General features: G+C 42.9%; 1 protein-coding gene across 1 annotated transcript; it reads right to left on the bottom strand.

The window, feature by feature from the left end:
- Positions 1-1,459: 1,459 nt before the first annotated feature.
- Positions 1,460-20,596, bottom strand: LOC143929586 (vomeronasal type-2 receptor 26-like). The gene is made up of 4 exons (XM_077453467.1): positions 19,802-20,596; positions 16,114-16,341; positions 15,845-15,929; positions 1,460-2,654 (listed from the first exon to the last, which is right to left on the bottom strand). The coding sequence occupies exons 1-4, from the start codon at positions 20,540-20,542 to the stop codon at positions 1,750-1,752; spliced, it is 1,959 nt and encodes a 652-aa protein (XP_077309593.1). The 5' UTR covers positions 20,543-20,596; the 3' UTR covers positions 1,460-1,749.
- Between the last annotated feature and the right edge of the window lie 6,856 nt (positions 20,597-27,452).

Below are 27,452 nucleotides of genomic sequence, written 5' to 3'. Positions count from 1 at the left end.
CTACCAGCTTTTATCCTGAACATACAGCGCCTTGAAAAATGGATTCACACCCCTTGAAATTTTTCACATTTTGTCATGTTACAACCAAAAATGTAAATGTATTTTATTGAGATTTTATGTGATAGACCAACACAGAGTGGCACATAATTGTGAAGTGGAAGGAAAATGATAAATGGTTTTCCAAATTGTTTACAGATAAATGTGTGAAAAGTGTGGTGTGTATTTGTTTTCAGCCCCCTTTACTCTGATACCCTTAACTAAAATCTAGTGGAACCAATTGCCTTTAGAAGTCACCTGTACACCTGTGTGTAATTTAATCTCAGTATCTGTGAAGCCCTCAGAGGTTTGTTAGAGAACCTTAGTGAACAAACAGCATCATTAAGGCCAAGGAACACACCAGACAGGTGAGGCATAAAGTTGTGGAGAAGTATAAAGCAGGGTTACATTATAAAAGAATCTCCCAAGCTTTGAACATCTCACGGAGCTCTGTTCAATCCATCATCAGAAAATGGAAAAAGTATGGTACAACTGCAAACCTACCAAGACATGGCCGTCCACCTAAACTGAGGAGGAGAGCATTCATCAGGGAAGCAGCCAAGAGGTCCATGGTAGCTCTGGAGGAGCTGCAGAGATCCAAAGCTCAAGTAGGAGAATCTGTCCGCAGGACAACTATTAGTCGTCTCTCCACAAATCTGTCCTTTATGGAAGAGTGGCAAGAAGAAAGACATTGTTGAAAGAAATCCATAAGAAGTTCTGTTTGCAGTTTCTGAGAAGCCATCTGGAAGAAGGTGCTGGTGGAAAGCTAACACTCCACATCACCCTCAACACATCATCCCCACTGTGAAACATGGTGGTGGCAGCTTCATGTTGTGGGGATGCTTTTCTTCAGCAGGGACAGGGAAGCTGGTCAGAGTTGTTGGGAAGATAGATGAAGCCAAATACAGGGAAATCTTAGAAGAAAACCTGTTAGAATCTGCAAAAGACTTGAGACTGGGGCGGAGGTTCACCTTCCAGCAGGACAACAACCCTAAACACGCAGGCAGTGGTACAATGGAAGGGTTTAGATCAAAGCATATTCATGTGTTAGAATGACCAAGTCACAGTCCAGACCTAAATCCAATTGAGAATATGTGGCAAGACTTGAAAATTGATCTTCATCCAATCTGACAGAGCTTGAGATATTTTGCAAAGAAGAACTGGCAAAAAATGTCCCTCTCTAGATGTGCAAAGCTGGTAGAGACACCCCCAAAAAGACTTGCAGCTGTAATTGCAGAGAAAGGAGGTTCTACAAAGTATTTACTGAATACAAATGCACGCAACACTTTTCACATATATTTTTGTATCATTTATCATTTTCCTTCCACTTCACAATTATGTGCCACTTTGTGTTGGTCCATCACATAAAAGCAAAATAAAATACATTTACGTTTTTGGTTGCAACATCACAAAATGTGGAAAATTTCAAGGGGTTTGAATACTTTTTCAAGGCACTGTAGTTTGTACGGCTGTGGTTCAACACTACAAAAAGAACAATATACTTGGTGCATCATTCATTGTCTTCAGGCCTAAATGTCAACCTTCCATAAAGGTCTTTACTGAGAGACCCCAAACATTAAGAATGCTTGTGGTTTTATCCAATATGTGATTAGGGGGATGGGGGACCATCAGTAAAGCAGATATTCAATTCTTGTGAGAGGTCCGCACTAACTTTAATATGTAGATACAAATCTTTAATGTCACTGTAAAACATTATTTGCATCTGTTGTCAAGCAAAAGCTTCCTTGAATTTAAATCGGGGTGACAGAGAATTATGTAACATTTTGGAAAAAATATACAAACTAGAAGACCAGCATTTGAGGTCAGGATGGCGAAAATCTCCACAGCCACCATGTATTTCCCTTTGGTGCTCAGATAGGCCGGGATCATGGCAATCCAGACACTGCAGAACACCAGCATGCTGAAGGTGATGTATTTGGCTTCATTAAAACTGTCCGGTAATGTCCTTGCTAAAAATGCTGCACTGAAACTGACAGCAGCCAGGATCCCCATATATCCCAGGACAGAGTAGAACCCGATAACTGACCCTTCATTACACTGAACGATGATCTTTGTTTGATATGATCGTTTGTCCAACTCCTGGAAGGGGGGAGAGATCGACAACCATGCAATGCAGATTAAAACTTGGATTGATGAGCAGATGAAGACAACAGAATTGGGCAGCTTTACTCCAACCCATTTCTTCCACACACTGCCCGGTTTGGTGGCTTTGAAAGCAAGCCAAACCATCACAGTCTTGCCCAACACAGAGGAGACCGCTATGGTAAAAAGGAATCCAAAAGACGTTTGGCGCAGCCAGCAGGTTGTATCCAAGGGACGACCCAGGAACAAGAACACACAGAGGAAACCCAACATGATGGAGACCAGGAGGACAAAGCTGAGGCTCTTGTTATTGGCTCTGACAATGGGGGTGTCTCCATATGAAATAAATACAATCATTATCAAAAAAGTTAAAATGCAAAGGAATAAAGAGATAACCATGAAAAATAAAGACAGGTTTTCAGTATAAGACAAAAACTCTATCAGCTTGGGATTACATTCAGTTTTGTTCTCATTTGGCCATTCGTGGTCCAGACACTTCATGCAGTTCTCACTTCCTGAAAAATAAAACCAATTGTGGACTTTTAGAACATGTTTAATTATAGTTTTAAATTTACACAGAATCGAAAGTCTTTTGAACAAAAAGTCCACACAATTTTTCATATGAAAAAAGCCAACTTAATATATGTTAACCACTTGAAGGTTTACTCCCCTTCATGACCATTTTGTTTTTGCAATACTTCCCAAAGAGCACCCCAAAAAAGATGTTGTGTCTGTAGTAGACGTGGATACAGGTGTGACACCCGCTATTATTGTCCCTCCTGTCCTGGCCCAAATGCTCTCTGCCTCAAGGACTGTTTCCGTCGCTACCACACACTAGTGTAGTATTAGTATAGGGTACAGCACGGCACAGTCTAGGGCGCACATTCTCACAGGGTCTCGAAAGATGTTAGATGGCTATCACATTTTGAGAGACCCTAGCCTGGAACATGTAAAGTTTTTTACAGTTACAAAAAAGTGTAAAAAATAAATAAATAAAAAAATAGAATAAAAAATAGAAAAGCTAAAAATAGTTGTAATTTTATTTTATTGTTCTTACTGTTTTACACTATACTGCTATACTGTAATGTTTTACTGTTAACCAAGGCTTGGATTGCATGTATGAAATTCTACTGTACAGTATACTATACGGCTATATTGTATGTTTTATTGTTAACCATTGTTTGCTTTGCAGGTATGCCATTCAGCTGTAGCACTGATCTGTTTATTCTGACAGCAACAGGGTTTGCTCTCACAATACATAAATAAATGACTCCAGCACTGTAGGAGTTGATTTCACGACCACAGATAAAGAAAAGAGCATATATGGCGAAGCATAAGGGCAGGGGTGGACAGAGGGCAAATCGCCACTGTGCTTTGCCATATATTTTTTACTCTTTTTTGAGCATAGATTGCAATAAAAAAAGTTGTTTTATTGAGTTAATGTTTTATTGTAACTTTATTTTATTGTTAATCATTGTTTGCTTTGTAGGTATGCCATTCAGCTGCCACACTAATGTGTTTATTCTGACAGCAACAGGGTTTGCTTTCAGCATACGTAAATCAGTGACTACAGAACTTTAGGAGGGGATTTCTCCCACACAGTTAAAAAAAGAGCATATATGTCCATCATTAGAAGTGGGTGGATGCAGGGCAGTATATTCTAATGGTGGGCATACCTCACAGTTTTGTTGGCAGAGATTTCTTCATCCACATCTATCATGTTCCTATGGTATACTGAAGTATAATTCATGTGAATGGAGGAATCTGTTAGGTTCTCTTTTTTCATTCAGCTCACAAACTGCATGAAAAAAAAGAACATTACAATATATGCCCAACAAGGACCAGCAACGTACTGGTATGTTCCTGAACTCTCAACGGTTATACTGGAATGATGCCTGCAGGTTTAGGCATCATCTTGGTATTGTTTTTTTTTTTCAGTCAGTGGTCGGCTTTAATTTAAAAGCAATCCTAGTGGCTAATTAGCTAATAGACTGCTTTTACAAGCAGTGGGAGGGGTTGTCCCCCCCACAGCCTTCCACGGTTTTCTTGGGTTCTTCTGTCCCGACGGAGGAATCCAAGAATGCAGCCAGTGGTTCCGCCAGCTGACCATTAAGCTGATCGGAGACCAGAATGTCTCCAATCATCTCTATGGCCTAAGAAGCTGGAAGCATTTCATCAGTTTTGCCGGATATAAACAGCACCATTTTTAAACTGCATCTGATCACAACAATCTTGGTGTGATCAGATGCTTTAAGGGCAGAGGAGAGATCTAAAGTCTAATAGACCCCAAATTTTTCAAAAAAGAGTACCTGTCACTACCTATTGCTATCATAGGCGATATTTACATTCCCCGAAATAACAAAAGTAAAATAAAAAAGAAAAAAAAATAATAATAAAAAAGAAAAAAGAAAGCACTCCTGTCCCCCCTCCACCCCCCGTGCTCGTGCACAAAGGCAAAAGCATAGTTATCGTGTCATATGTAAACAACAATTGCAACATGCATGTGAGGTATTACCACAAAGGTCAGATCGAGGCCAGTAATTCTAGCAGTAGACCCCCTCTGTAAATATAAAGTGGTAACCTGTAAAGGCTTTTAAATGCTTTTTAAAATATAAGTAGTTTGGGGCGGGGGGGGGAGGGCGTGGCTAGCCAGCACTGAAGAAGGATGCATAGCTCTGCAGCTCCACAGTGAGGGAGAACACGGGAACATTCTAGGCCCGCCAGACGCAGCACAGCTCCACCATCATCACCTCAGGACATCCTCTCGAGTCTGCCAGCAATGTCCAGTAGATGGGGGACTTCAGGCTCAAAAAGCTGACTACCTACAGGGTCAGTACTCCCCAAAATGGAGGCGGCTGTGCCGTGAGACTCCTACACAGACCTTCCCGATGCAGCACATGGAGAAATGGGCTTCTCAGCTCTCCTCACAAGTCTAATTTTTTACTATTTTTTGGGCATAGATTGCAATAAAAAAAGTTGTTTTATTGAGTTAATGTTTTGTTGTTACTGTATTTTATTGTTAATCATTGTTTGCTTTGCAGGTATGCCATTCAGCTGCCACACTAATGTGTTTATTCTGACAGCAACAGGGTTTTCTTTCAGCATACGTAAATCAGTGACTACAGCACTGTAGGAGGTGATTTCACCCCCACAGTTAAAAAAAGAGCATATATGCCGAAGCATAGGGGCTGGGGTAAACAGAGGGCGGCTCACCCCTATGCTTCGGCATTTATATTTTCCCACTTTTGTTGGCACTGATTTTTTCAAAGAACATTGCATGTATATCTAAGCTCTATATGTAAGAAGAAGAGAACACAGTGTATTGACGACCTTACCTTCCAAATAGTTAGCATTGAAGCCCAACACAAAACTGACCCAAAAACGACACAGACGACACAATTATTGACACTGAGACAGGAATTGAGATCACTCCTATATTTCTTCAAACACATACAGCATAAGCGTAAGGCCACCTCTTACTCCACATCAAACAAGGCGGGGAAAAAATTGGCACAACGCCTCAAAGGAAAAAGGGCCAAAGCCAAAATAAGCCACTTATTCCACCCTCACACCAAAGCACACCTGACCAACCCACAAGACATAGCGAACACATTTAGTGACTACTACAGTGACCTTTATAACATTCACAAAGACCCTTCCACATTCCATCCCTCCAACGATGACATCCATGCTTTTCTACAACAGATGACACTCCCTACTCTGATGGAAGCACAACTGCAATATTTAAATGAACCCTTCGTGGATCTAGAAATCCTCTCCACGATAAACTCCTTACCCACAGGGAAAGCACCAAGTCCTGATGGATTAATGGGTGAGTACTACAAAGATTTCTCCACACAATTAACCCCCACACTTATCTCAACTTTTCAGCAATGATGCCCCCTCTTCTAGCTTCACTAAGGAATCCTTAAATGCAATTGTTACCACTCTGCCGAAGCAGGGAAAGGAGTCAACCTCTCCCCAGAACTTTCACCCCATATCCCTACTAAACTTGGATGTAAAAATTGATGCCAAGACCAATGCCAGATGTTTGCTAGACATTATGCCAGACCTCACCACACGGACCAATCAGGGTTCACTAAAGGGAGGCAAGCTCCTGATGCTACAAGATGTATGATCAATTTAATCCACCATGCAGAATCCAGCGGAACGCCTTCTGTGCTGCTCTCCTTAGACGCAGAGAAGGCGTTCGACAGGCTGCATTAGAACCAAAAGGTCCTTCAGAAATTTGGCTTCAGAGACCATATTTACAGGGCCATTATGGCACTTTACTCCACACCATCAGCACAAGTTTACTCTGCGGACATGTTATCGCAACCATTCAGCATAACAAATGGTTGAGATAACATGCCCTCTTTTCCTCTTTCACCAATAATTTTCAACCTGATGATGGAACCTTTGGCAGAACATGTGCGCTCTAACCCCTTAATTATGGGACTAACAATAGGCAAAATCCCCCATAAGATCAGTCTCTTTGCGGACGACGTGATCCTGATTCTCATTAACCCAACTTCCTCCATAGCAGAAGTCCAAAAAACAGTGGACTGGTTTGGTAAAATATCATACTATAGACTGAACACGTCCAAATAACACATACTAGACCTCAAACTAGATGCCACAACTGACCAAAGTATATCCTATCTTGGGGTTCACCTCACGAGATCGGTTAAACACCTTTTTTCCGCTAACTTCAAACCTCTGCTAACCTCTCCTTACCAAACTACATACAGGAATACAAACCATAACAAATCATGAATTATCCTGGTCTGGCAGGCTTGTGGCAATTAAAAGGCTTTACATCCCGCAAATTCATTACTTATTCAGAACTATTCAAACCCCCATATCTAGACATTTCTTCAAATCCCTACAAAACGTAATCAACAGATGTATTTGGAAGGGATCTAAACCTCGCAGCACACACGTGACGCTCATGAAACACAAATCGGTAGGAGGTTCAGGGGCCATTGCTTTTGAGGATTACCACTTAACCTCTGTATTGGACCAGTTGGTCGACTGGTTCCTCCCAGGACCGCATAAGCTGTGGGGCAACATTGAAAGTTTATCACTACTACGACTAAATTTGATGTGGTGGCTGATGAGCACCCCCCCTAGGATCACAAATACCAGTGACAATGTCCCCTCCCATAAAATCGGCAGCGCATGCATGGTAAACATTAGCCCAATCCAACCATAGCCCATCCAACACCCCCTCGATCCCTATTCCGATTGAATCTCTATACCCCCTATCACCATATTTATCTCTATCCCATTGTTCACAACTGGGAATAAAATCCATCCAAGACTTACTTTAGGGCTCCCGTCCGAAGTCCTTCCCCCTTCTACAATGCAAATTCACACTACCCCACACGGAACTATTCACTTATATCCGTGTCAAGCACTGTCCTGGAAGCACTACGCCTTCCTCTATACACAATACCTCCAAAAGCATGGAAATTCTTCACTGGATCATCCCCCAAGACTAAAGGGATATCACTGTTCTACAACTTGCTACACCAATAACTCAGATTCACAAAGACATCCCCCCACATACACTGGGAAAAAGATCTGGGCCAAACATACACTGAATGTCAATGGCAACGTGCACTACAATCCATATGTAAATCAACTAAATGTTCAGCCTTGTGGGAACTCGTTCAAAAAGTGTCCCTTAGATGGTACCAGGTTTATTCTTTCTATAAGGTTTCTGGGACCGCCTATAGCAAAGCACTGCATGCATGAGAGTTTGGTAGTATGCGTGTGACATCGTTAATGTATAATAAAGGTATATCTTTTTAAAGTGTAAAGGACTTTTTTAGGGGTTCCAATAATAGAGGATGAATGATGTATAGTAAGAATTGTTAAATGTGGTTTACAATGTGAAAAAAAACCACACAAACAAACAAAAACATCCTGTTTAATTTGTTCATAAACGACCTGGAGGATGGGGATGGGGGAAACAGTTCAATTTCTGTATTTGCGGACAATACTAAGCTAAGCAGGGCAATAACTTCTCCACAGGATGTGGAAACCTTGAAAAAAAGATCTGAACAGATTAATGGGGTTGGCAACTACATGGCAAATGAGGTTCAATGTAGAAAAATGTAAAATAATGCATTTGGGTGGCAAAAAACTGAATGCAATCTATACACTGGGGAGGAGAACCTCTGGGGGAATCTAGGATGGAGAAGGACCTGGGGGTCCTAGTAGATGATAGGCTCAGCAACGGCATGCAAAGCCAAACTTCTGCTAACAAAGCAAACAGAATATTGGCATTAAAAAGAGGATCAACTCCAGAGATAAAACGATAATTCTCCCTACAAGACTCTGGTCCGGCCGCACCTGGAATGTGCTGTTCCGTTCTGGGCACCAGTCCTCAGGAAGGATTTGCTGGAAATGGAGTGAGTACAAAGAACAAAGATGGGCAACAAAGCTAATAAAGGGTCTGGAGGATATTAGTTATGAGGAAAGGTTTGCAAGCTCTGGACTTATTTTCTCTGGAGAAGAGATGCTTGAGAGGGGATATGATTTTAATGCATAAATACCGTACCGATGACCCCACAATAGGTATAAAACTTTTTTGTGAAAGGGAGTGTAATAAGACACACGGCCACTCATTAAAATTAGAAGAAAAGAGGTTTAATCTTAAACTACGTAGAGGGTTCTTTACAGTAAGAGCGGTAACAATGTGGAATTCCCTTCCACAGGTGGTGGTCTCAGCGAGGAGCATCAATAGTTTCCTAAAATGATCAGATAAGCACCGGAACGACCACAACATACAGTGTAAAGCCGCGTACACACGGGCGGACTGTATGGCCAACTTAGTCCGTCAGACAATCCGACGGACAGTCCGTCCTACTTTCGAATGAACGGACTTGACCACACACGGATGAACAACAGTCTGTCGAAAGTTTGCGCGATGACGTGTACAGCACGTACGACGGGACTAGAAATAGGAAGTCCAATACACAGCAATGCAACCTTTCGCCCTGTGTAAATTCTTTCTGAGCATGCGCCATACTTAGTCCGTCGAACTAGCCTACTCACGAGCGGACTGTCCACTGAAACCAAAGTTGGACGGACAATATTACGGAAATTCCGAAATACTTAGTCCGCCAGACTGCACGCTGAAAAAGTCCGCTGAAGCCCACACACGAGCGGACTGTCCGCTGAAATGTGTTTCGACGGACTAAGTTGGCCAGACAGTCCGCCCGTGTGTACGCGGCTTTATACTGACATATAATCACACACATAGGATGAACTTGATGGACTTGTGTCTTTTTTCGACCTCACCTACTATGTAACTATGTAATACAAAAATGACTTTGTTTCCAGTGCCTGCTATGGGTTTCCTTGCATTGTTTTTACCACCAAAAGAAGTCTTACAAAGTAATAATAAAATCCACCTGTTTCATTGGACATCTCTCCTTCTGAGCACGGGACACAACCATGACAGCATTCATGTGTATCTGAGCTCGGCACTTCTCTGTTTCCAGGTAAACAGTCCTCAGAACACTGCGATCTCGGGATCTAGACAAAATACATTTTTTGTTAAACGACTTTCAGGAAATATTTTTAACCACTTCAATACCGGGCATTTTCACCCCCTTCCTGCCCAGGCCAGTTTTCAGTTTTCAGCGCTGTAACAATTTTGAAAATACTTTTTGGTATAATACATATCCCAAAAAACAAACAAACACATTTTTTCCTCAGTTTAGGCCGATATGTATTCTTCTACATATTTGTGGTAAAAATAAATTGCAATAAGCATATATTGATTGGTTTGCACAAAAGTTTTAGTGTCTACAAAATAGGGGATAGATTTATGGCATTTTTATTAATTTTTTTTACTGGTAATGGTAGCGATCTGTGATTTTACGATGAATGTGACATGCATTGATTACTGTATAAATGTCACTGACAGGGAAGGAGTTAACACTAGGGGACGATCAAGATCCACGTCCTGTCAGGGGATAGGCAAGACAAATGGTGGCGATGGATATCAAGAAAACGCTATCAGCGGTGATCTTGGACCTTAAAACTGACCTCAGAGCTGTGCACATGGAGTCGGCGGCCATGATGCATGGGGCCGCCATGCAGCAGATACAGCAAGTGACCAGTGTCCATGCCCAGCATATGATCAACATGCATCGTCACATGGAGGATCTTGACAACAGGGGTCGGAGGCACAATTTAAGATTCAGGGGATCCCTGAGTTGGTGGATGGGCCGTAGCTTCAGCAGGTAGTGTGGGCCACCTGTAACACTTTACTGGGCAGACCGCTAGACTCTCCCATAGAAATGGAGCATTGTCACCGGGTGCTCAGACCTAGAGGCGGGGACACTGACCCACCTAGGAATACGGTATGCTGCCTTATCAGTTTTACTCAAAAGGAGGACATACTGTGCCAGGCACGCAACCAGGGGCAATTGCAACCTGACGGTCACTCCATACAGATCTTCCAGGACTTATCGGCTATCACACTGCAACACAGAAGAGACTTGCGCCTCCTTCTCACTGTCCTAAGGGACAGACATATTATTTAACGCTGGAAGTTCCCCTTCTGTCTGACAGCAACAGTGGGTAACCGTACGGCCTCCCTGCACACGCTAATAGAGCTACAAACTTTTTGTGACACCTTGGTCATTCCAACGGCTTCCGTTCCAGGCTGGTTTAGCTCATTCCTGCAGCCAGAACCCTGGATCCCCACCCAGCAAGAGATGACCCTGCGATCCCCATGTCAAAGACATAGAGGCCGCAGGTCCTCCTCTGATTCTTCCCAGAGAGGCCCAGATGCCATGCTTACAGACCGCGGTCCAAGATCTTCTCTCTCAGCTGCCCGGCGGAGAACGGATCACTGACCCCTGCACAGAATGCTTCGCATGTCACCCTTTCACTTGGATTTGTGTTCACCAGTTGAACAGTTTTGTCCTTTCTATCTGTTGCCAATCTGCGTTCAGGGCTTTCTGCTAAGCTCCAGTTTCAGATCCCCAAGACCCCCCCACTGCTCTGTCCTCCCGGTGTGGTGAGACATTTACATATTACTGCTGTTGCTTCTGAGCCTGCATATGATACTATACTGCTAGTTATTGTAAGCATATGTAAACTGTGCCTGGCATAGGCATCGCTTATCTATGTAGGCCCAGCTCTTTTTGGCTCCTGGGAGGAAACTACAGTTTTGCCATACGGTGGCCTTTCAATTTCAATCTCCGTCTATGCGCCAACTGTTACAGCACTCTGACCTCATAAGCCTTAAGGAGTGTCCCAAACTTAACTGTGCCCTTTTTCCCTGTTTTAGCACCTTTTTTTTTTCGGGACACCCTCTCACCGCACTGAGATCGAGAACATTCACCACCACAAACTGAGGATGACTGGGGGACTTGGTCGTTTTCACTATATGCCTCTTTCATTGCATACAGACGATAAGTATACCTAACATGAGGACAAAATCTAAGCTTGTTATGCAGATGACTAATGATGACGTTAATATGGGTGTTATTCTTGAATAAATGTTTGATGCTACGTATATCTTAGCCAAATATTCTATAGGGAATTTAGCAGCTCAATGACCCCTAGAGGGGCCTGCAAGTCTAACCTGTTGACGGGCAGTGCTCCATGAGTATCTCAGGTCGGGTACCAGGGTTTTTCTTCTGGGCTGATTTCAGCCTGGTGCTCATGGGAGATGACCTGGGGCCTCGGCATCACTGATTAGGACCCCGTAGGGGGTCTAGGTGGATGAACCCTGCAACTTGAACTAGAAACCTTTCCATGGGACCTGAGGGTTCTTCCCTCTTTGTTTAAATCTTCTTGACTGCACCCAAAGGGGCAAACTGAGAATATAGCATCTCAGAAGATTATGGTTAAATCTTATATGTCACTGTTTTATGTTTCTGTGTGTATTAGTTTGGATTGCTGTGGACATGTTTTTGTACTATAATAGGCCCTTCGGCCCTTAAACCGTAACTGCATGGCTCTCCCCAGAGAACAAGCACCCCAGTAACCCAGGTGGTTTGGTCTTCTTTACAAGCAGCTACTTTTATTGCATTACAGCATAAGGAGAAGAACAAGACCAAACCCTCCTCTTTTAGGAGGGGGTTCTTCCCTGTTCCTTCCTGACCCAGACTGCTGAAGTCTTACCACAAATTTTTGTTTTACTGTTTGCATGCCTTACCTTGATCGATGTTAATTGGTTTCCTAGTGTTAGACCTCTCTCCCACCTCAGAGTTTTAGGTTCCCCTTTGAACTTATCCAGCACACTTTCCCCTTCCCGTACATTGCCCTACTCCCTCCCAACTAGGTGGGTCAGCAGGTCTGCTCGCACCTCTGGTAATTGATTTGTGTGTCTCTGTTTTTGTAAGTGAACCTCCTATTGCGAGTTTTCCCCTCTTCTCGCAGACAAGGCCAAGGATAACTCTTATGCCGCGTACACACGATCGAATTGTCCGGCGTACTTAGTCCGGCAAACAATCCGGCGGATAGTCCGTTGGACTTTATACTAAACGGACTTGGCCACACGCGGACACACAGAAAGTCCGGCGTTTGCTAGCGTGATGACGTACAGCACGTACGACGGGACTAGAAAAGGAAGTTCAATAGGCAGTAGCCAATAGCTTCCTTTTCGTACTTGCTTCTGAGCATGCGTCATTCTTAGTCCGCTGGACCAGCATACTGACGAACGTATTGTCCGCTGAAACCCAAGTCCGGCGGAAAGATTGGACTGCAAAAATACTTTCTAAGTCCGCCGGACTTTACGATGAGAAAGTCCGCTGAAGCCCACACACGATCGAATTGTCCAGTGAAATTCCTTTTAGGCGGACTAAGTACGCCGGACAATTCGATCGTGTGTACGTGGCATTATAGTCAATCATGGCACACAACTCACCACACTCAGCTCCTCTCTCTCTTAAAGTCTAATCACTTAATGCATACATGTGAGGGATCATGAATTCAAGATTGCAGCTTTTGCTGACAATGTTCTCCTCTTCTTTTCCTCACGGGTAACATCTTTACCTAATGTCCTGCAAGTCCTTGAATGTTTCAAACCCTCTCCAACCTGAAAATGGATTATTCTAAATCTTTTGCCCTAAACGTCTGTTTACCACTAGAGGTGGCGAAACTATGCCAACAGCATTTTCCCTTTCAGTGGAAAGCTGATGCTATCACATACTTAGGAATCCAGCTCCCTGACACAATATCAGAGCTTTACAGTAGAAACTTCCTGGCTGAGTTGCAGAGTATACATCAGGATCTCCAGAGGTGGGACAAGTCCACCAGCTCCTGGTTTGGGCACTCGTTTATCATTAAGATGACGATCCTCCCACGTTTGCTATATAGGATCCAAACATTACCGATCCGCCTACCGCCTTCCTTCTTTGGGCTATACAGACCTATCTGTAGGACATTTCTTTGGTGCAATAAACCTGCTCAAAAATGCTTGACTAAGTTGGTACTGCCGAAAGCATGTGGAGGTACTGGCCTTCCTGACCTTCAGCGCTATTATTGGGCGGTTCATCTTACATGGATTGTTGACTGGAAATTTCATGCCCGATGCAAAGATCGTTAAAAACCTGATCTCAAACTCTGACTTGTGCTTTGTCCCATGGCTGTCCACTGAACATGTATCCCTAAATGCATTGACCCATCCTCTTATTGGTGCCACTCTTCACGCATTTGATAGGGCCGTACATTCAGTTTCGGGTAAAATCTGCTCTATCACCCCGATTAGAAGGGGTAACCTGGACTTTCCCCAAGGCCTTTCTAGGGCCTTTGCGAAACCAAAATGGCCGTATACTGAGATGTTAGCCAAACATTTTTTTTTGCAGAGGCCGTTTTATGTGGCAAACCGAACTTGCAGAACTCTCAAACATGGGCTCCTTCCTGTTTTGGTCTTACATGCAAATTAAGCACTTCCTAGATGTCCCGTCCCATAGGAAAGATTTCACCGCACCCACTACAATGCTGGAATCACTCTGCACCTGCAGATCCATGTCATATTGACTATTGGGAATCCGTTGTGGGAACAGAGATAGACAAAGAAGGCTGGGACCGTATCAATCTTTATATTCACAAGGGATCCTTGAATGGCTCCATACAGGAAAATGGCTATAAACTGAAAACACGTTGGTATAGAATCCCTGACCTGATCCACAAGTTCTCCTCCTCAGTTTCTGATCGGTGCTGCTGATGTGGAGGAGAGGCGGGCACATTCCTCCATATCTGGTGGAGCTGCCCATTCCTCAAGCCATTCTTGCATAAAGTTCATGATGTGATTACGAAGGTGTCTTCTCTCCCGCTAGAGTACTCCTCAGTGCAATTTCTGCTAATCGCTAATACAAATCGCTAATACAAATCGGTTGAGATGCATATGGTCAACGCTGCAAGGATGTGTGTACCAGTTCATTGGCGGTCCACATCCCCGCCCTCCATTGCCAAATGGTTTCAGCGAATCAACCTGGTGGTGGAGACGGAGGAGCTGATCCACATTACTTTAGATAAGATCTCAAAGTTCACTGCCATATAGGAACTATGGACAACCTTCAAAAGCTCTCAGCTCTAGAAGGAGCTTACACGAGACGCAACGTGATTTAAAATAGGACTATTTAACCACACTTCGGGTGTGACACACCTTACTGTATGATCTGCTAGACACTGGAGAGGGTAGCTGGTGATGTCCTCACCCCCTCCCCCTTATCTGCCCATGTCTTCTTACTCACCCCTCCCGCTGCCCCCCAACCTCCCCTTCATCTTCTCCCCCCGTTTTTGTATGTGGCCGGGCTGTGTAAAATTCTCACATATGTGGTATCGCCCATACTCAGGAGGAGCAACAGAATATATTTTGGGGTGAAATTGCAAGTAGGCCTATGTCATGTGTGAGAAATAACTTGTTAATATAAAAATATTTTTCTTATTAAATACCTTAGACTGTCTTCTTTCCAAAAATGGGTCATTTGGGGGTCATTTGGACTGTCCTGACATTTCAGAGCCTCAAAGAAATAAGATAGGCCATTAGTACATCAGGATTGATGAATTATCAATGATACATAGGCGTAGCATAGCTTGGAGACACTCTAATTTTCACACAAACCAATCATCATGCACTTTTTCATGGATTTTTACCAAGACATGCAGCAGAATGCATTCTGGCCTAAATTTATAATGAAATGTCAATTTATTGGATTATTTTAAAACAGAAAGTAGAAAATATTGTTTTTTTTTTTCCAAAAAATTTCGCTTTTTTCCCACTTGGATCTCCAAAAAAATAAAAAATTCAGTGGTGAATAAATACTATCAGAATAAATTTCTATTTGTGTAAAAAAAAAATAGTAAAAATGTAATTCATTTGGGTACAATGTAACATGACTGAGTAATTGTCATTCAAAGTGTGAGAGCACTGAAAGCTGAACATTGATCTGGGCGGGAAAGGGGTAAAAGTGCCCAGCATTAAGGTGGTTAAAGTGGATCTAAACTCAAATGTGAAGGTTTTGTATCTTTAAAAAGCATCTAGAAATTTTGATTACACCTTCATAGCACCCTGTTTTTCTATCTTCAGAACTGTATATCTGCAGTGTGATATCATCTAAGGCGCTGCTGCCTCTGACTGATGGTCTCACTAGATGATTTGGAGTGGGATTTGGTTATGTCACTACTGTGCTGATCACTGTCCTCCTTGCTGGAAAGAAAGCTGTACCTGAGGACCTGCAGTGCAGGGATCCCCCTGCTTCTTCTTTGTCTATTCTGTGGATCTTTGCTTCCTTCACATCTACTACTTCTTTCTAAATATTTCCCAACATTCATCAAGGGGGTAACTCTAACATTAGGAAGCAAAACCATGCTCCTCTACCAAAATGGCCACCTTTACAGAGACCCGACAAAGCGGGATAGGCCAGTGGTAGGGAAAAGATCAACTTCAAGGAGACCACAGCCATCTTACACAATACAGGTCCTTGTCAATCTTACCTCTTTTTGGTGATTCTTCCATTTTATTAAACTTGCATTGATAAAAATGCTCTGCTCTCTGGAAATAGATTGCTTAATTAATCCAACATCATTAGTGAGAATAGTTTTGTTGACTAATAAATGATTTTGGATAACGTATTGTGTAACAAATTCTCCGTCTTCATTAAAGTATTGATCTGAAGTGTTTTCGGAAAAGTAGTATGAAGCTTGTATATATCGGTGCAACTTCTGCAGGAGGACAAAAAAGTTTGATTGACTCTATAATGCAGTTTTAATGGACCCTTGTTGAGCCATGGACCTCGTATTTTGGGAGGGCTGGACTTATTCCACACGGTTACTAACTGTGCTGTTAATGCCTCAAGTGCTACCTTATGTACGAAGGTTGCCAAGCTATTCTACAATCCACCCAACCTAATATTCCAATTTTTTGTCAACAGAAATAGGTTTGGTAGCGTTCTTCATGATATTCTACCACTGGACCATATATGCTTATTACCCACTTAAAGCAGAGCTCCAGTAATTTATTTTTTTAACCACTTCCGGACCACCCACTGCACATATACTGCGGCAGGGTGGCCTGGCTATGTGAACCGACGTACCTGTATGCTGGTCCCTGCATGAGATACAACAGGAGCTCGCACGCAGATCCAATGCACTCAATGTCCGTCGGCCACCAAGGATCGCGTTAAAGAGAGGCAGAATGGGGATCTGCCTATGTAAAAAAGGCAGATCCCCATTCTGACAGGGGACAAAACTGAGATCGGCTGTTTCTGGTGACCAGGAACAGCACTCTCTGTGTTGTACCAGTAAGCCCATCCCCCACACAGTTAGAGCACACCCAGTGAACACAGTTAACTCCTTGATCGCCGCCTAGTGTTAACCCCTTCCCTGTTAGCCCTTGTACACACGATTGGAGATTCCGACGGAATGTGTCCGATCGGAGCGTTTTGTCGGATATTCCAACTGTGTGTGGTCTGCATTGGACTGTTTCCGTCTGAATATCCGTCGGACCAAATTTTCCAACTTGCCGGAAGTATTTTCCGACAAAATGCTCCGATCGGACATACTCCGATCATGTGTAGAGAATTACGATCGGACAAAATGCCACGCATGCTCAGATCAAATTCCTACATCAAAGCTATTGGCTACTAGCCTGAACGTAGTCCCGTCGTAACGAAATAACGTCATCACGTTCTGAACGATCGGATTTTCCGACAACTTCGTCCGACCGTGTGTATGCAACAGTTTTGGACAAAATCCGACGGAAAAAATCTGACGGATTTGGTTGTCGGGATCTAATACAATGATCAGTGCATTTTTTTTAGCACTGATCAATGTAATATGTAATGTGTAATATGTCACTGATCACCAAAATGTGTCACTTAGGGTCAGATTTGTCCACCGCAATATTGCATTCCCACTAAAAATCGCAGATCGCCGTCATTACTAGTAAAAACAATAATAATAAAAAAAAGTCCATAAATCTATCCCGTAGTTTGTAGATGCAATAACTTTTGCGCAAACCATGATGTCAAAGTGTCTTGCAGCCATTTTTCTTTCTCCTAAAGTCCTTAGAAAAACGTCTCCAGACGTTTTCCATTTTGCCTGTGGGCATGTGAAGCCCACAGGCATTGCCTTCCGGGACACAGTCCTCGTAATCTCCCAGCATGCACCGCCCATAAGAGCTGTGATCTCGCGCATGCGCAGATCAATCCGCTCGAGCGCTGACAACAACTCAGGTTGCCATCACAACGGGCGGCGTCTTAGGCCGCGTACACACGCGCGGACTGTTCGCCCAACCTTGTCCGCTGAACAGTGTTTGGGCGGACAGTCCGCTCGTGTGTGGGGCTTCAGCGGACAGTTTCAGCGGACAGTTGGCCGAACAAGGTCTTACGGAAATTCCGAAAAACTGTCCGCTGAAACAAGGTTTCAGCGGACTGTTCGCTCGTGTGTAGGCTTGTTCGGCCAACTAAGTCTCGCGCATGCTCAGAAAGGATTTCCACGTCGGAAGGTTGCATTGCAGTGTATAGGACGTCGTATTTTTCGTCCCGTCGTACGTGCCGTTCACGTCATCGCGCACGGTTTCAGCAAACTGTTCGTCCGTCGTGTGTGGCCATGTCCGTCCATGCTAAGTTTGAGCGGACTGTTCGCTCAAACTGTTGGACGGACAAAGTTGGGCCAACAGTCCGCGCGTGTGTACGCGGCCTTAGGATGTCCTGCCCCGTTGTGATGGCAAACGATCCCAGGAGCCCCTGCGGCCGAAAAAAGGAAGAACTGACCAGCCGCTGAAGCCCCGCCCATTTCCGCAGCAGCACCGCCCCTTTCCGGAATCTCCAGAGGCAGGAAATTTGAAAGAAGAAGGAAACAGAAGAAGACATCAGAAAGGTAAGGGGGATATCTAGCGATTAGGGAAGGGGGGGGGATCACATAGACGTAGGACTAGTAATTCGGGTGGAGCTCCGCTTTAAGGACATTAAAATATATCAATAAATAAAATAAATTGCAGTTTACCAGTCCTTGGATGTGGTGGCTGCATTCATTTTCATTTTCATTTTCAGCAAGAACAAAAAAAACCTGCTGATCTTGCCAGAAATGTGATGCTGTTGTCAATTCCCACGAACCAAGCTGGAAGCAAAACGGTGTTATCTTTCTTATGTAAACTGCTAATCCCTTTACCCCCAACAGAGGCAGATGTGTTTGAAGTCCAGCCTGGCCGGGAAGCATGAATTCCTCCATAGATACAGTGGAGTTATTTGCTGGGTTACAAAGATAAACTAAAAGGAAAAAGTGAATTCAGTCAGTACATCTAAGCCCTTGTACACACGGTCGGACATTCCGACAACCAAATCCGTCGGATTTTGTCGACGGATCGTGTCCGAAACTGTTGCATACACACGGTCAGACAAAGTTGTCGGAAAATCCGATCTTTCAGAACGTGATGATGTAATTTCGTTATGACGGGACTACGTTCAGGCTAGTAGCCAATAGCTTTGATGTAGGAATTTGATCTGAGCATGCGTGGCACTTTTCCGATCGGAATTCTCTACACATGATCGGAGTATGTCCGATCGGAGCAGTTTGTCGGAAAATATTTCCGGCAAGTTGGAAAATTTGGTCTGACGGATATTCCGACGGAAACAGTCCGATGCAGACCACACACAGTCGGAATATCCGACAAAACGCTCCGATCGGACACATTTAGACAGATTCACCGACCGTGTGTAGCCCTTGTACACACGGTCGGACATTCCGATGGACAATGTCCGATAGGACCGGGTTGTCAGATAATCCGACCGTGTGTGGGCTCCATCGGACTGTTTCCATCGGAGTATCCGACGGACCAAGTTTTCCAGCTGGACTATAAAATTTTCCGACAACATGATCCGATCGGACTTTGTCTGATCATGTGTAGAGAATTCCGATCAGAAAAAGTGCCACGCATGCTCAGATCAAATTCCTACACCAAAGCTATTGGCTACTAGCTTGAATGTAGTCCCGTTGTAAGGAAATAACGTCATCACGTTCTGAACGATCGGATTTTCTGACAACTTTGTCAGACCGTGTGTATGCAACAGTTTCGGACAAAATCCGTCGGACAAAATCCAACGGATTTGGTTGTCAGGATGTCAAACCGTGTGTACAGGGGCTAAGATTCAGATATGGTTAACTCTATGCGGGCTGCACTCACCTGGTGATTAAAGTCAGATAAATGGCTTCCAGATGTCTTCATGAATCCAAGCATATCATGTAAGGCGGCGGCCATAGAGTAAACCGCGAGATACACTTGGTGGGCATTACCGCCATGGAAGAAGTGTTGGATATCACTAATACGTTCTGTGCCATTGCACTCATGACGTGACCTTTTATATACATGTTCAAGGATAAAACTTTTGAGTTTATCTACAGAAGAACAACCAAATTCAATCATCCACAGATCTTCAAGTAATTTGTCGTCTGGCTTTTTTTGAGGTTGGAATTCATCAACAAAATTCTGAAATTCTGCAATACTTGTGGACTTGGCCCCAAGGGACAAACTACAATTAAACATTTCTGGGTGTTTACCAATGAGGACAACGTTTGCCGCCCAGACAGGACTAAGGACGATCGTTCTGTCTTCTACATAATCTCTTATAAAATGTACAAAGTCAGTCTCAAAATCAAACAACGCCCCACAGATTACAATGACATTGACAGATGCTTTATTAATATCATGTGCATGTTTATTTAAACTTTTACGCAAGGATCTGCAGCCAGAAATTTCTATTGTAAAACAAATGCAAATTTTATAGTGAGTCATGACTTCCCTCAAAACCATATACTCTTCGCTCCCGCTGTCACCTTCAGATCTAATAATTCCTATCCAGGTCCACCCAAAGTACTTCAGCATTTGAGCAAGTTTAGAATAAATGACAAAATCATTTTGAAGCATCCGGAACAAGGTTGGGAAAACCCTCCTGTCTTTCAGTGATGGACTGGTTGCACCATAACTGATCTATAAAACATGGATGGACAATGCTACAAAGCTGCATGATATATAAAAACATGGTGGACCACCTGGCTGGCTAAACATTATTATTATTATTATTATTATTATTATAATATTACACGTTTTTTATAGCGCCAACAGTTTACGCAGCGTTTTACAATGTAGAGGGGGGACAGAACAATTTTCATTTTCCTTCCACTTCACAATTATTCACATAAAATACATTTACATTTTTAGTTGTAACATGACAAAATGTGGAAAATTTCAAGGGGGAATAAATTTTTTTTTTGAGGCACTGTATCTGAAAATAAATTTAATCCTAATGTACTGACGGCCAATCTCATTTCTTGAAGTTCGAAAATGCCAGGACAGTACAAATACCCCCCCAAATGACCCGTTTGTAGAAAGTAGACAGTCCAAGGTATTTAGTAAGAGGCATTGTGAGTTATTTTAAGTTGTTTAACTTTTAGGACAATTTTAGGGTCCAGTTTATTGAGGCCCCAACTAGGAATGAAGCTCTGTTGGACATGGTAACCTCAAACCATGCAGAGCATATTACTAATGTCCAGATAAAGGAACACCTGGGTAGCAGTGATCATAACATGATTTCTTTCGATGTTAGCGCTAAACAAGAAATACATACGGGAAAGATAAAAACACTTAACTTCAAGAGAGCAAATTTTCCAAGGATGAGGGCTGCTCTCCAGGACTTAGAGTGGGAGAGAATATTCGCTTCAATGGGCACAGAACAGAAATGGGAATTCTTCAAAAAGACTGTTTGTGATCTCACTGCAAAATATATTCCCATGGGCAATAAGTTTAAAAGGCTAAAAACAAAACCTATGTGGCTCACGGCCAAAGACAAAAAAAAGCTATAAACTATAAGAGAAGAGCTTTTAAAAAATATAAAAATGAAGGAACACTAGTGTCATTTAAATGTTACAAAGAATTTAACAGAATATGTAAAAGGGAAATCAAGGATGCAAAAATTCAAAACGAACGACAGATTGCAAACGATAGTAGGACAAACCCCAAAAAATTATTCAGATATATTAATAGTAAAAAGTCTGAGCATGTAGGCCCTTTACAAAATAATCTAGAGTGACAAAGAGAAGGCTAATTTATGAAATACTTTCTTCAGCTCTGTGTATACAAAGGAGCATGGGGGAACTCATGTCCATAATGGGGGTGGTAGTGACACAGCCCCAAATGATCCATATTGGCTCAAAAGTGATATGGTCCAGAAATATTTAGACAGAATAAAAGGTGGATAAAGCACCTGGCCCTGATGGCATCCACCCACGGATCCTAAAAGAATTGAGCTCTGTAATTTCAGGGCCATTGTATCTCATTTTTAGGGACTCATTAATGATGGGAATAGTACCACTGGATTGGCGCAGGGCCAATGTGGTGCCTATATTTAAAAAGGGATCAAAGTCTTTACCAAGTAACAATAGACTTTTTAGTTTAACTTCTATAGCCGGTAAGATACTGGAGCGTTTAAAAGACCGCATTGATTAGTTCTTGCTGGAAAAAAACACTTTAAGCAACAGACAACATGGATTCATGAAAGACAGAAGTTGTCAGACAAATCTGATTTCCTTTTATGAAGAGGTAAGTAAAACCTTGCACAGAGGGGTGGTGGTGGACGTGGTATACTTGGATTTCGCAAAAGCGTTCGACACAGTTCCCCATACACAGCTCATGTGTAAGGTAAAGTCTACAGGTTTGGAAATATCAGTTTGTAAATGGATAGAAAACTGGCTAAAAGACAGAATTCAGAGAGTTGTGGTTAATGATTCTTACTCTGAATGGTCTGAGGTTATCAGTGGTGTACCCCAAGGTTCAGTGCTGGGACCCTTACTTTTTAATAACTTTATAAATGATTTTGGGTCTGGGATTAAAAGTAACATTTCCGTCTTTGCAGATGACACCAAGATATGCAGTGGAATAACGTCCTTACAGGATGTCTCCAATATACAAGCCAACCTCAATGTTTTGTCTAATTGGGCGACTATGTGGCAGATGAGGTTTAATGTTGATAAATGTAAAGTTCTGCACTTGGGGGCTAAGAATATGCATCATACATACTAGGGGGAGTACAACTGGGGGAATCCATAGTGGAGAAGGATCTGGGGGGGATCCATGGTGGAGAAGGATCTGGGGGGATCCATAGTGGAGAAGGATCTGGGGGGATCCATAGTGGAGAAGGATCTGGGGGGATCCATAGTGGAGAAGGATCTGGGGGGATCCATAGTGGAGAAGGATCTGGGGGTTTTGGTAGATCATGCAATGCCAAGCTGCGGTTTCCAAAGCGAGCAAAGTCCTTTCCTGTATTAAGAGAGGTATGGACTGCAGAGAGAGAGATATCATTTTGCCCCTGTTCCAATCATTAGTAAGACCTCATCTGGAATATGCCGTTCAGTTTTGGGCACCAGTTCTCAAAAAGGATATCGGGGAACTGGAGAAAGTGCAGAGAAGGGCAACCAAACTGATAAGAGGCATGGAGGAGCTCAGCTATGAGGAAAGATTAGAGGAACTGAATTTATTCACTCTTGAGAAGAGGAGAATAAGGGGGGATATGATCACCATGTACAAATATATAAGGGGTCCGTATAGTGAACTTGGTGTTGAGTTATTCTCTGTACGGTCAACCCAGAGGACACGCGGGCACTCTTTACGTCTAGAGGAAAAAAAGATTTCATCTTCAAATACGGAAAGGTTTCTTCACAGTAAGCCCTTGGACACACCGTCGGAGATTCCGACGGAATGTGTCCGATCGGACCATTTTGTCGGATATTCCGACTGGGTGTGGTCTCCATCGGACTATTTCCGTCGGAGTATCCGACGGACCAAGCTTTCCAACTTGTTGGTAAAATTTTCAGACAAAATGCTCCGATCGGACATACTCCGATCATGTGTAGAGAATTCCGATCGGACAAAGTGCCACGCATGCTCAGATCAAATTCCTACATCAAAGCTATTGGCTACTAGCCTGATGGTAGTCCCGTTAACGTCATCACGTTCTGAACAATCAAATTTTCCGACAACTTTGTCCGACCGTGTGTATGCAACAGTTTCGGACAAAATCCGGCGGACATAATCCGACGGACAAAATCCGACGGATTTGGTTGTCGGAATCTCCGACCGTGTGTATAAGGGCTAAGAGCTGTGAAAATGTGGAATAGACTCCCGCCAGAGGTGGTTATGGCCAACTCAGTAGATTGCTTTAAGAAAGGCCTGGATACTTTCCTTAATGTACATAATATAACTGGGTACTAACATGTATAGGTAAAGTTGATCCGGGTAAAATACGATTGCCTCTTGGGGGATCAGGAATAAAAAAAAATTCCCCTGCTGTAGCAAATTGGAGCATGCTCTGCTGTTTTTTTTTTTTTTTTTGCCGTCCTCTGGATCAATTGTGGGCATAAAATTGGGTATATTAGATTGTACGATATTTTTTATTTTATTTATTTATTGTTTTTAACGTTGAACTGGATGGACTTGTGTCTTTTTTCAACCTGACTAACTATGTAACTATATGTAACTATGTAACTATGTAACCTTCTGTGTGCAGCGGCCCCCCCCCTAATACTTACCTGAGCCCCATCTCCATCTAGCGATGTTGCACGACAGACTCGACTGACTGGGACTCCCATTGGCTGTTGTCAATCAAAGTCAGTGAGCCTATCAGAGAAGAGAGCCACGGATCTGTGTCTGAATGGACACACATAGCAGTGGCTCAGCTCAGGTGCCTCCATAGCAAGCTGCTTCCTGTGGGGGGCACTCAGCAGGAGGGAGTGGCCAGGAGCTCTGACGAGGGACCAGAGAAGAGGAGGATCTGGGCTGCTCTGTGCAAAACCATTACATTGAGAAGGTAAGTGGAACATAGTTATTATTTTTAAATAAAAATAAAACAATATTTTAGCATAACTTCAAGAAATTTAAAGAAATGATAACACAAACATATACCTAGTATTGAAAATCTGCTATTTTCAAGCTTTTTTCTCACTTTATCTAAAATAACTCCGACAACAAAATACATTATAAAGCAGAAAAAACACAAAGGATAAGGATACAATTGTTTATTTATCTTTTATTTTTTTAAACTCGCATATGCATATGATGAGTGATCAGGGTTACAGATGATGTGAAAAAAAAAAAAAAAAAAAAATGACAAAAAAAAATAAGCTCATTTATATACTTTGTATTTTTTTTTAACAATAGATAAAAAAGGCAATTATGACTGACGATTTGCTATTTTAGCTAATTTTGAGACTTCAGATCCACACTTGTGTTGTAAACTCTATTGCTATTGTGCTCTTATATAAATTATTATTTATATATTATTTATATTATTATTATATATGAATGAATAAATAATATTTTATTTTTATTTTTTCTCTGTGCTCAGAGTGCTATTTACTGGATATATACAACGTGAATGTATTCTTGTTTTTCATTCTCTTTTGATTAAAAAAATCAATAAAAAATCAATAAAAACTGTTATTTTTTTTTAAAAAAGGGCAAAAATAAAAATGATAAGAATTTCCAAAAATCCATTCTTTTTTTTTTTTTTTTAGGTAGTACACAGTTACATAGTTAATCTGGTTGAAAAAAGACCCTAGTCCAGGTTAACCATCCTAAAAAAAAAAACACACACAAATAGAAAACCTCCATATTTAGTATTCTGTACCCACAGTTGAGGAAGGAAGAAAAAAAAACAATCATAAAGCACGATACAATTTGCTCCAGTGGGGTAAAAAATCCTTCCTCATCCACCAAGAGACCACTGGATATTCCCTGGATAAACTTTATAAATATTAGCATCCAATTATATTATGTGAATTTAGGAAATAATCCTGTTTTTTTTTATTTATTTTTTTAATAATCTACTGAGCGGGCCAGAACCAACTCTTGAGGAAGTCTATTCCACATTTTTACAGCTTTTACTGTGAAGAAGCCTTTCTGTATTAGAAGATTATATCTCTTTTCCTCTAGCGTGCCCCCATGTCCTCTGAGATGACCCTAAAGTGAATAACTCACCAATAAGTTCACTACATGGACCACTTACATAGTAGTGTAGCACCCTGGAGTTTAGTCGCAGACAAATTAACTTGCCAAGAGTAGCTATCTTGGTCGATTGATAGGGATCTATTGATTTCTCCCTAAGCTTGGTTTTGTTGCACTTTTCTCTTCTACCACTAGGTGGCCGGGTACTTGGTGGTACTAGATATGGGAAGGGCAACCCAAGGTCAGGTTATGGGTATGTGGGTGTCTCAGCCAATGGACAGGGGTTTCTTGAATCCCTTGGCCTGCTGGGAGAGCCTATATATTCGGGTGAGTTCAGGTGTTCTGTGCCACCCGGACTGCCGTCTGGCTGGACGTTTGTCACCTGCCCTGGGCTGCTAGGCCAGAGATTGGGCCTATCCCTGGGGAATCTGGCTGCCAGGCTGTGCGAGGGCCTATCCAGCAGTAAGAGGGCAGCGCAGGGTTGGGACTGCGGCCTGCAGTCCAACCAAAAATGACGGTTCTGCTGACCGGAGAACCTGCCAGTGGTCGGAGGTAGAAGGGAAGCTGTTGCCACAAAAGGACCAATCGCCTTTACCAGGGACCCCGGTGAGTAACTGAAGCAAGTCCCAGAACCATATTCTCACCGAAGGGCATGGTGGTGATGAAGTCAGGGACCCAACCAGTGGAGGAGGCGCTTGCAGAGCAGGCTTGTGTGTCAAGCCAGGGACCAAGCCGGTAAGCAGGGGTGAAGCTTAAGGAGTATCTGGAATGCTAAGCTAGGGACCCAGCAGAAAAGCGGGGGTGAGACCCCAAAAAGAAATGTCCCCTCCTAGCACAATCCCCTCCTCCATATCACATCTTCCTGCACAAAACCCCCTGATCCTCTCTCCTAGCACAAATCCTCTTTTCCCATCTTCCCTCCAAAACATAGACCCCTCTCTCCCCCAAATCACCACTTCTAGCACGGACGCACACATTTCCTCTCCTAAAACAATTCTTAGCACATGCAGCTCCCCAAATTCCCCTTTCCAACACAAATCCCCCCCATCCAATCTCCTTACAGCATCCTCCAACCTCACATGATACCACAGTGTCCAGGGCAGCAGCCCCTTTCCTGCCCACCCCTTGTCACGGCCCTGGTAGTAGTGGATCACATTGAGCTGGACTTGTTCTGTAACTCTAAAAATGTTTTGACACTTATCTAAGTAGCTTCCTCTATTCTCACTCCTCGTCTCATTCTCTGGGACGTGTTTGTGTTCTAATTACATAATCCAAGCCTGATGGTGCCATGGCATCTGGAACAGATAATAATTACTCGGGTCAAATACTTATAATGCCCCGTACACACCATCAAATTTTTAGTTGTGACAGGCTGTTGGCGGTAAGTCCGTCCGTGTGTACGCTCCATCGGACTTTTGTTGTCGGACTTTCCACAAAAAAATGTTGGGCTCTCAAATTTTCCTCCAACAAATGTGTGTTGTCAGACTTTTCGATCACGGCTACACAAGTCCGTTGGACAAAAGTCCAAAGTACAAACACGCATGCTCGGAAGCAGAAACGGTCGGTCTTGTAAACTAGCAGTTGAAATGGAGAATTAACATTCGTGACGCGGCAAATCATGAAATGTCCAAATGCAGCGCACAATTCTCTTCTTCTTTAACCACTTACAGACCGGACCATTTTGCTGGTCAAAGACCAGACCACTTTTTGCGATTCGGGACTGCGTCGCTTTAACTGACAATTGCGCGGTCGTGCGACGTGGCTCCCAAACAAAATTGACGTCCTTTTTTTCCTACAAATAGAGCTTTCTTTTGGTGGTATTTGATCACCTCTGCCGGTT

This window comes from Lithobates pipiens, unplaced genomic scaffold, assembly GCF_037356315.1.
Source record: "Lithobates pipiens isolate NorthernLeopardFrog02 unplaced genomic scaffold, aLitPip1_a1.2 Scaffold_24, whole genome shotgun sequence".
NCBI classification, from domain to species: domain Eukaryota; kingdom Metazoa; phylum Chordata; class Amphibia; order Anura; family Ranidae; genus Lithobates; species Lithobates pipiens.
Note: the sequence above shows the minus strand (reverse complement) of the source record. Positions and strands in the feature narration are given on the sequence as shown.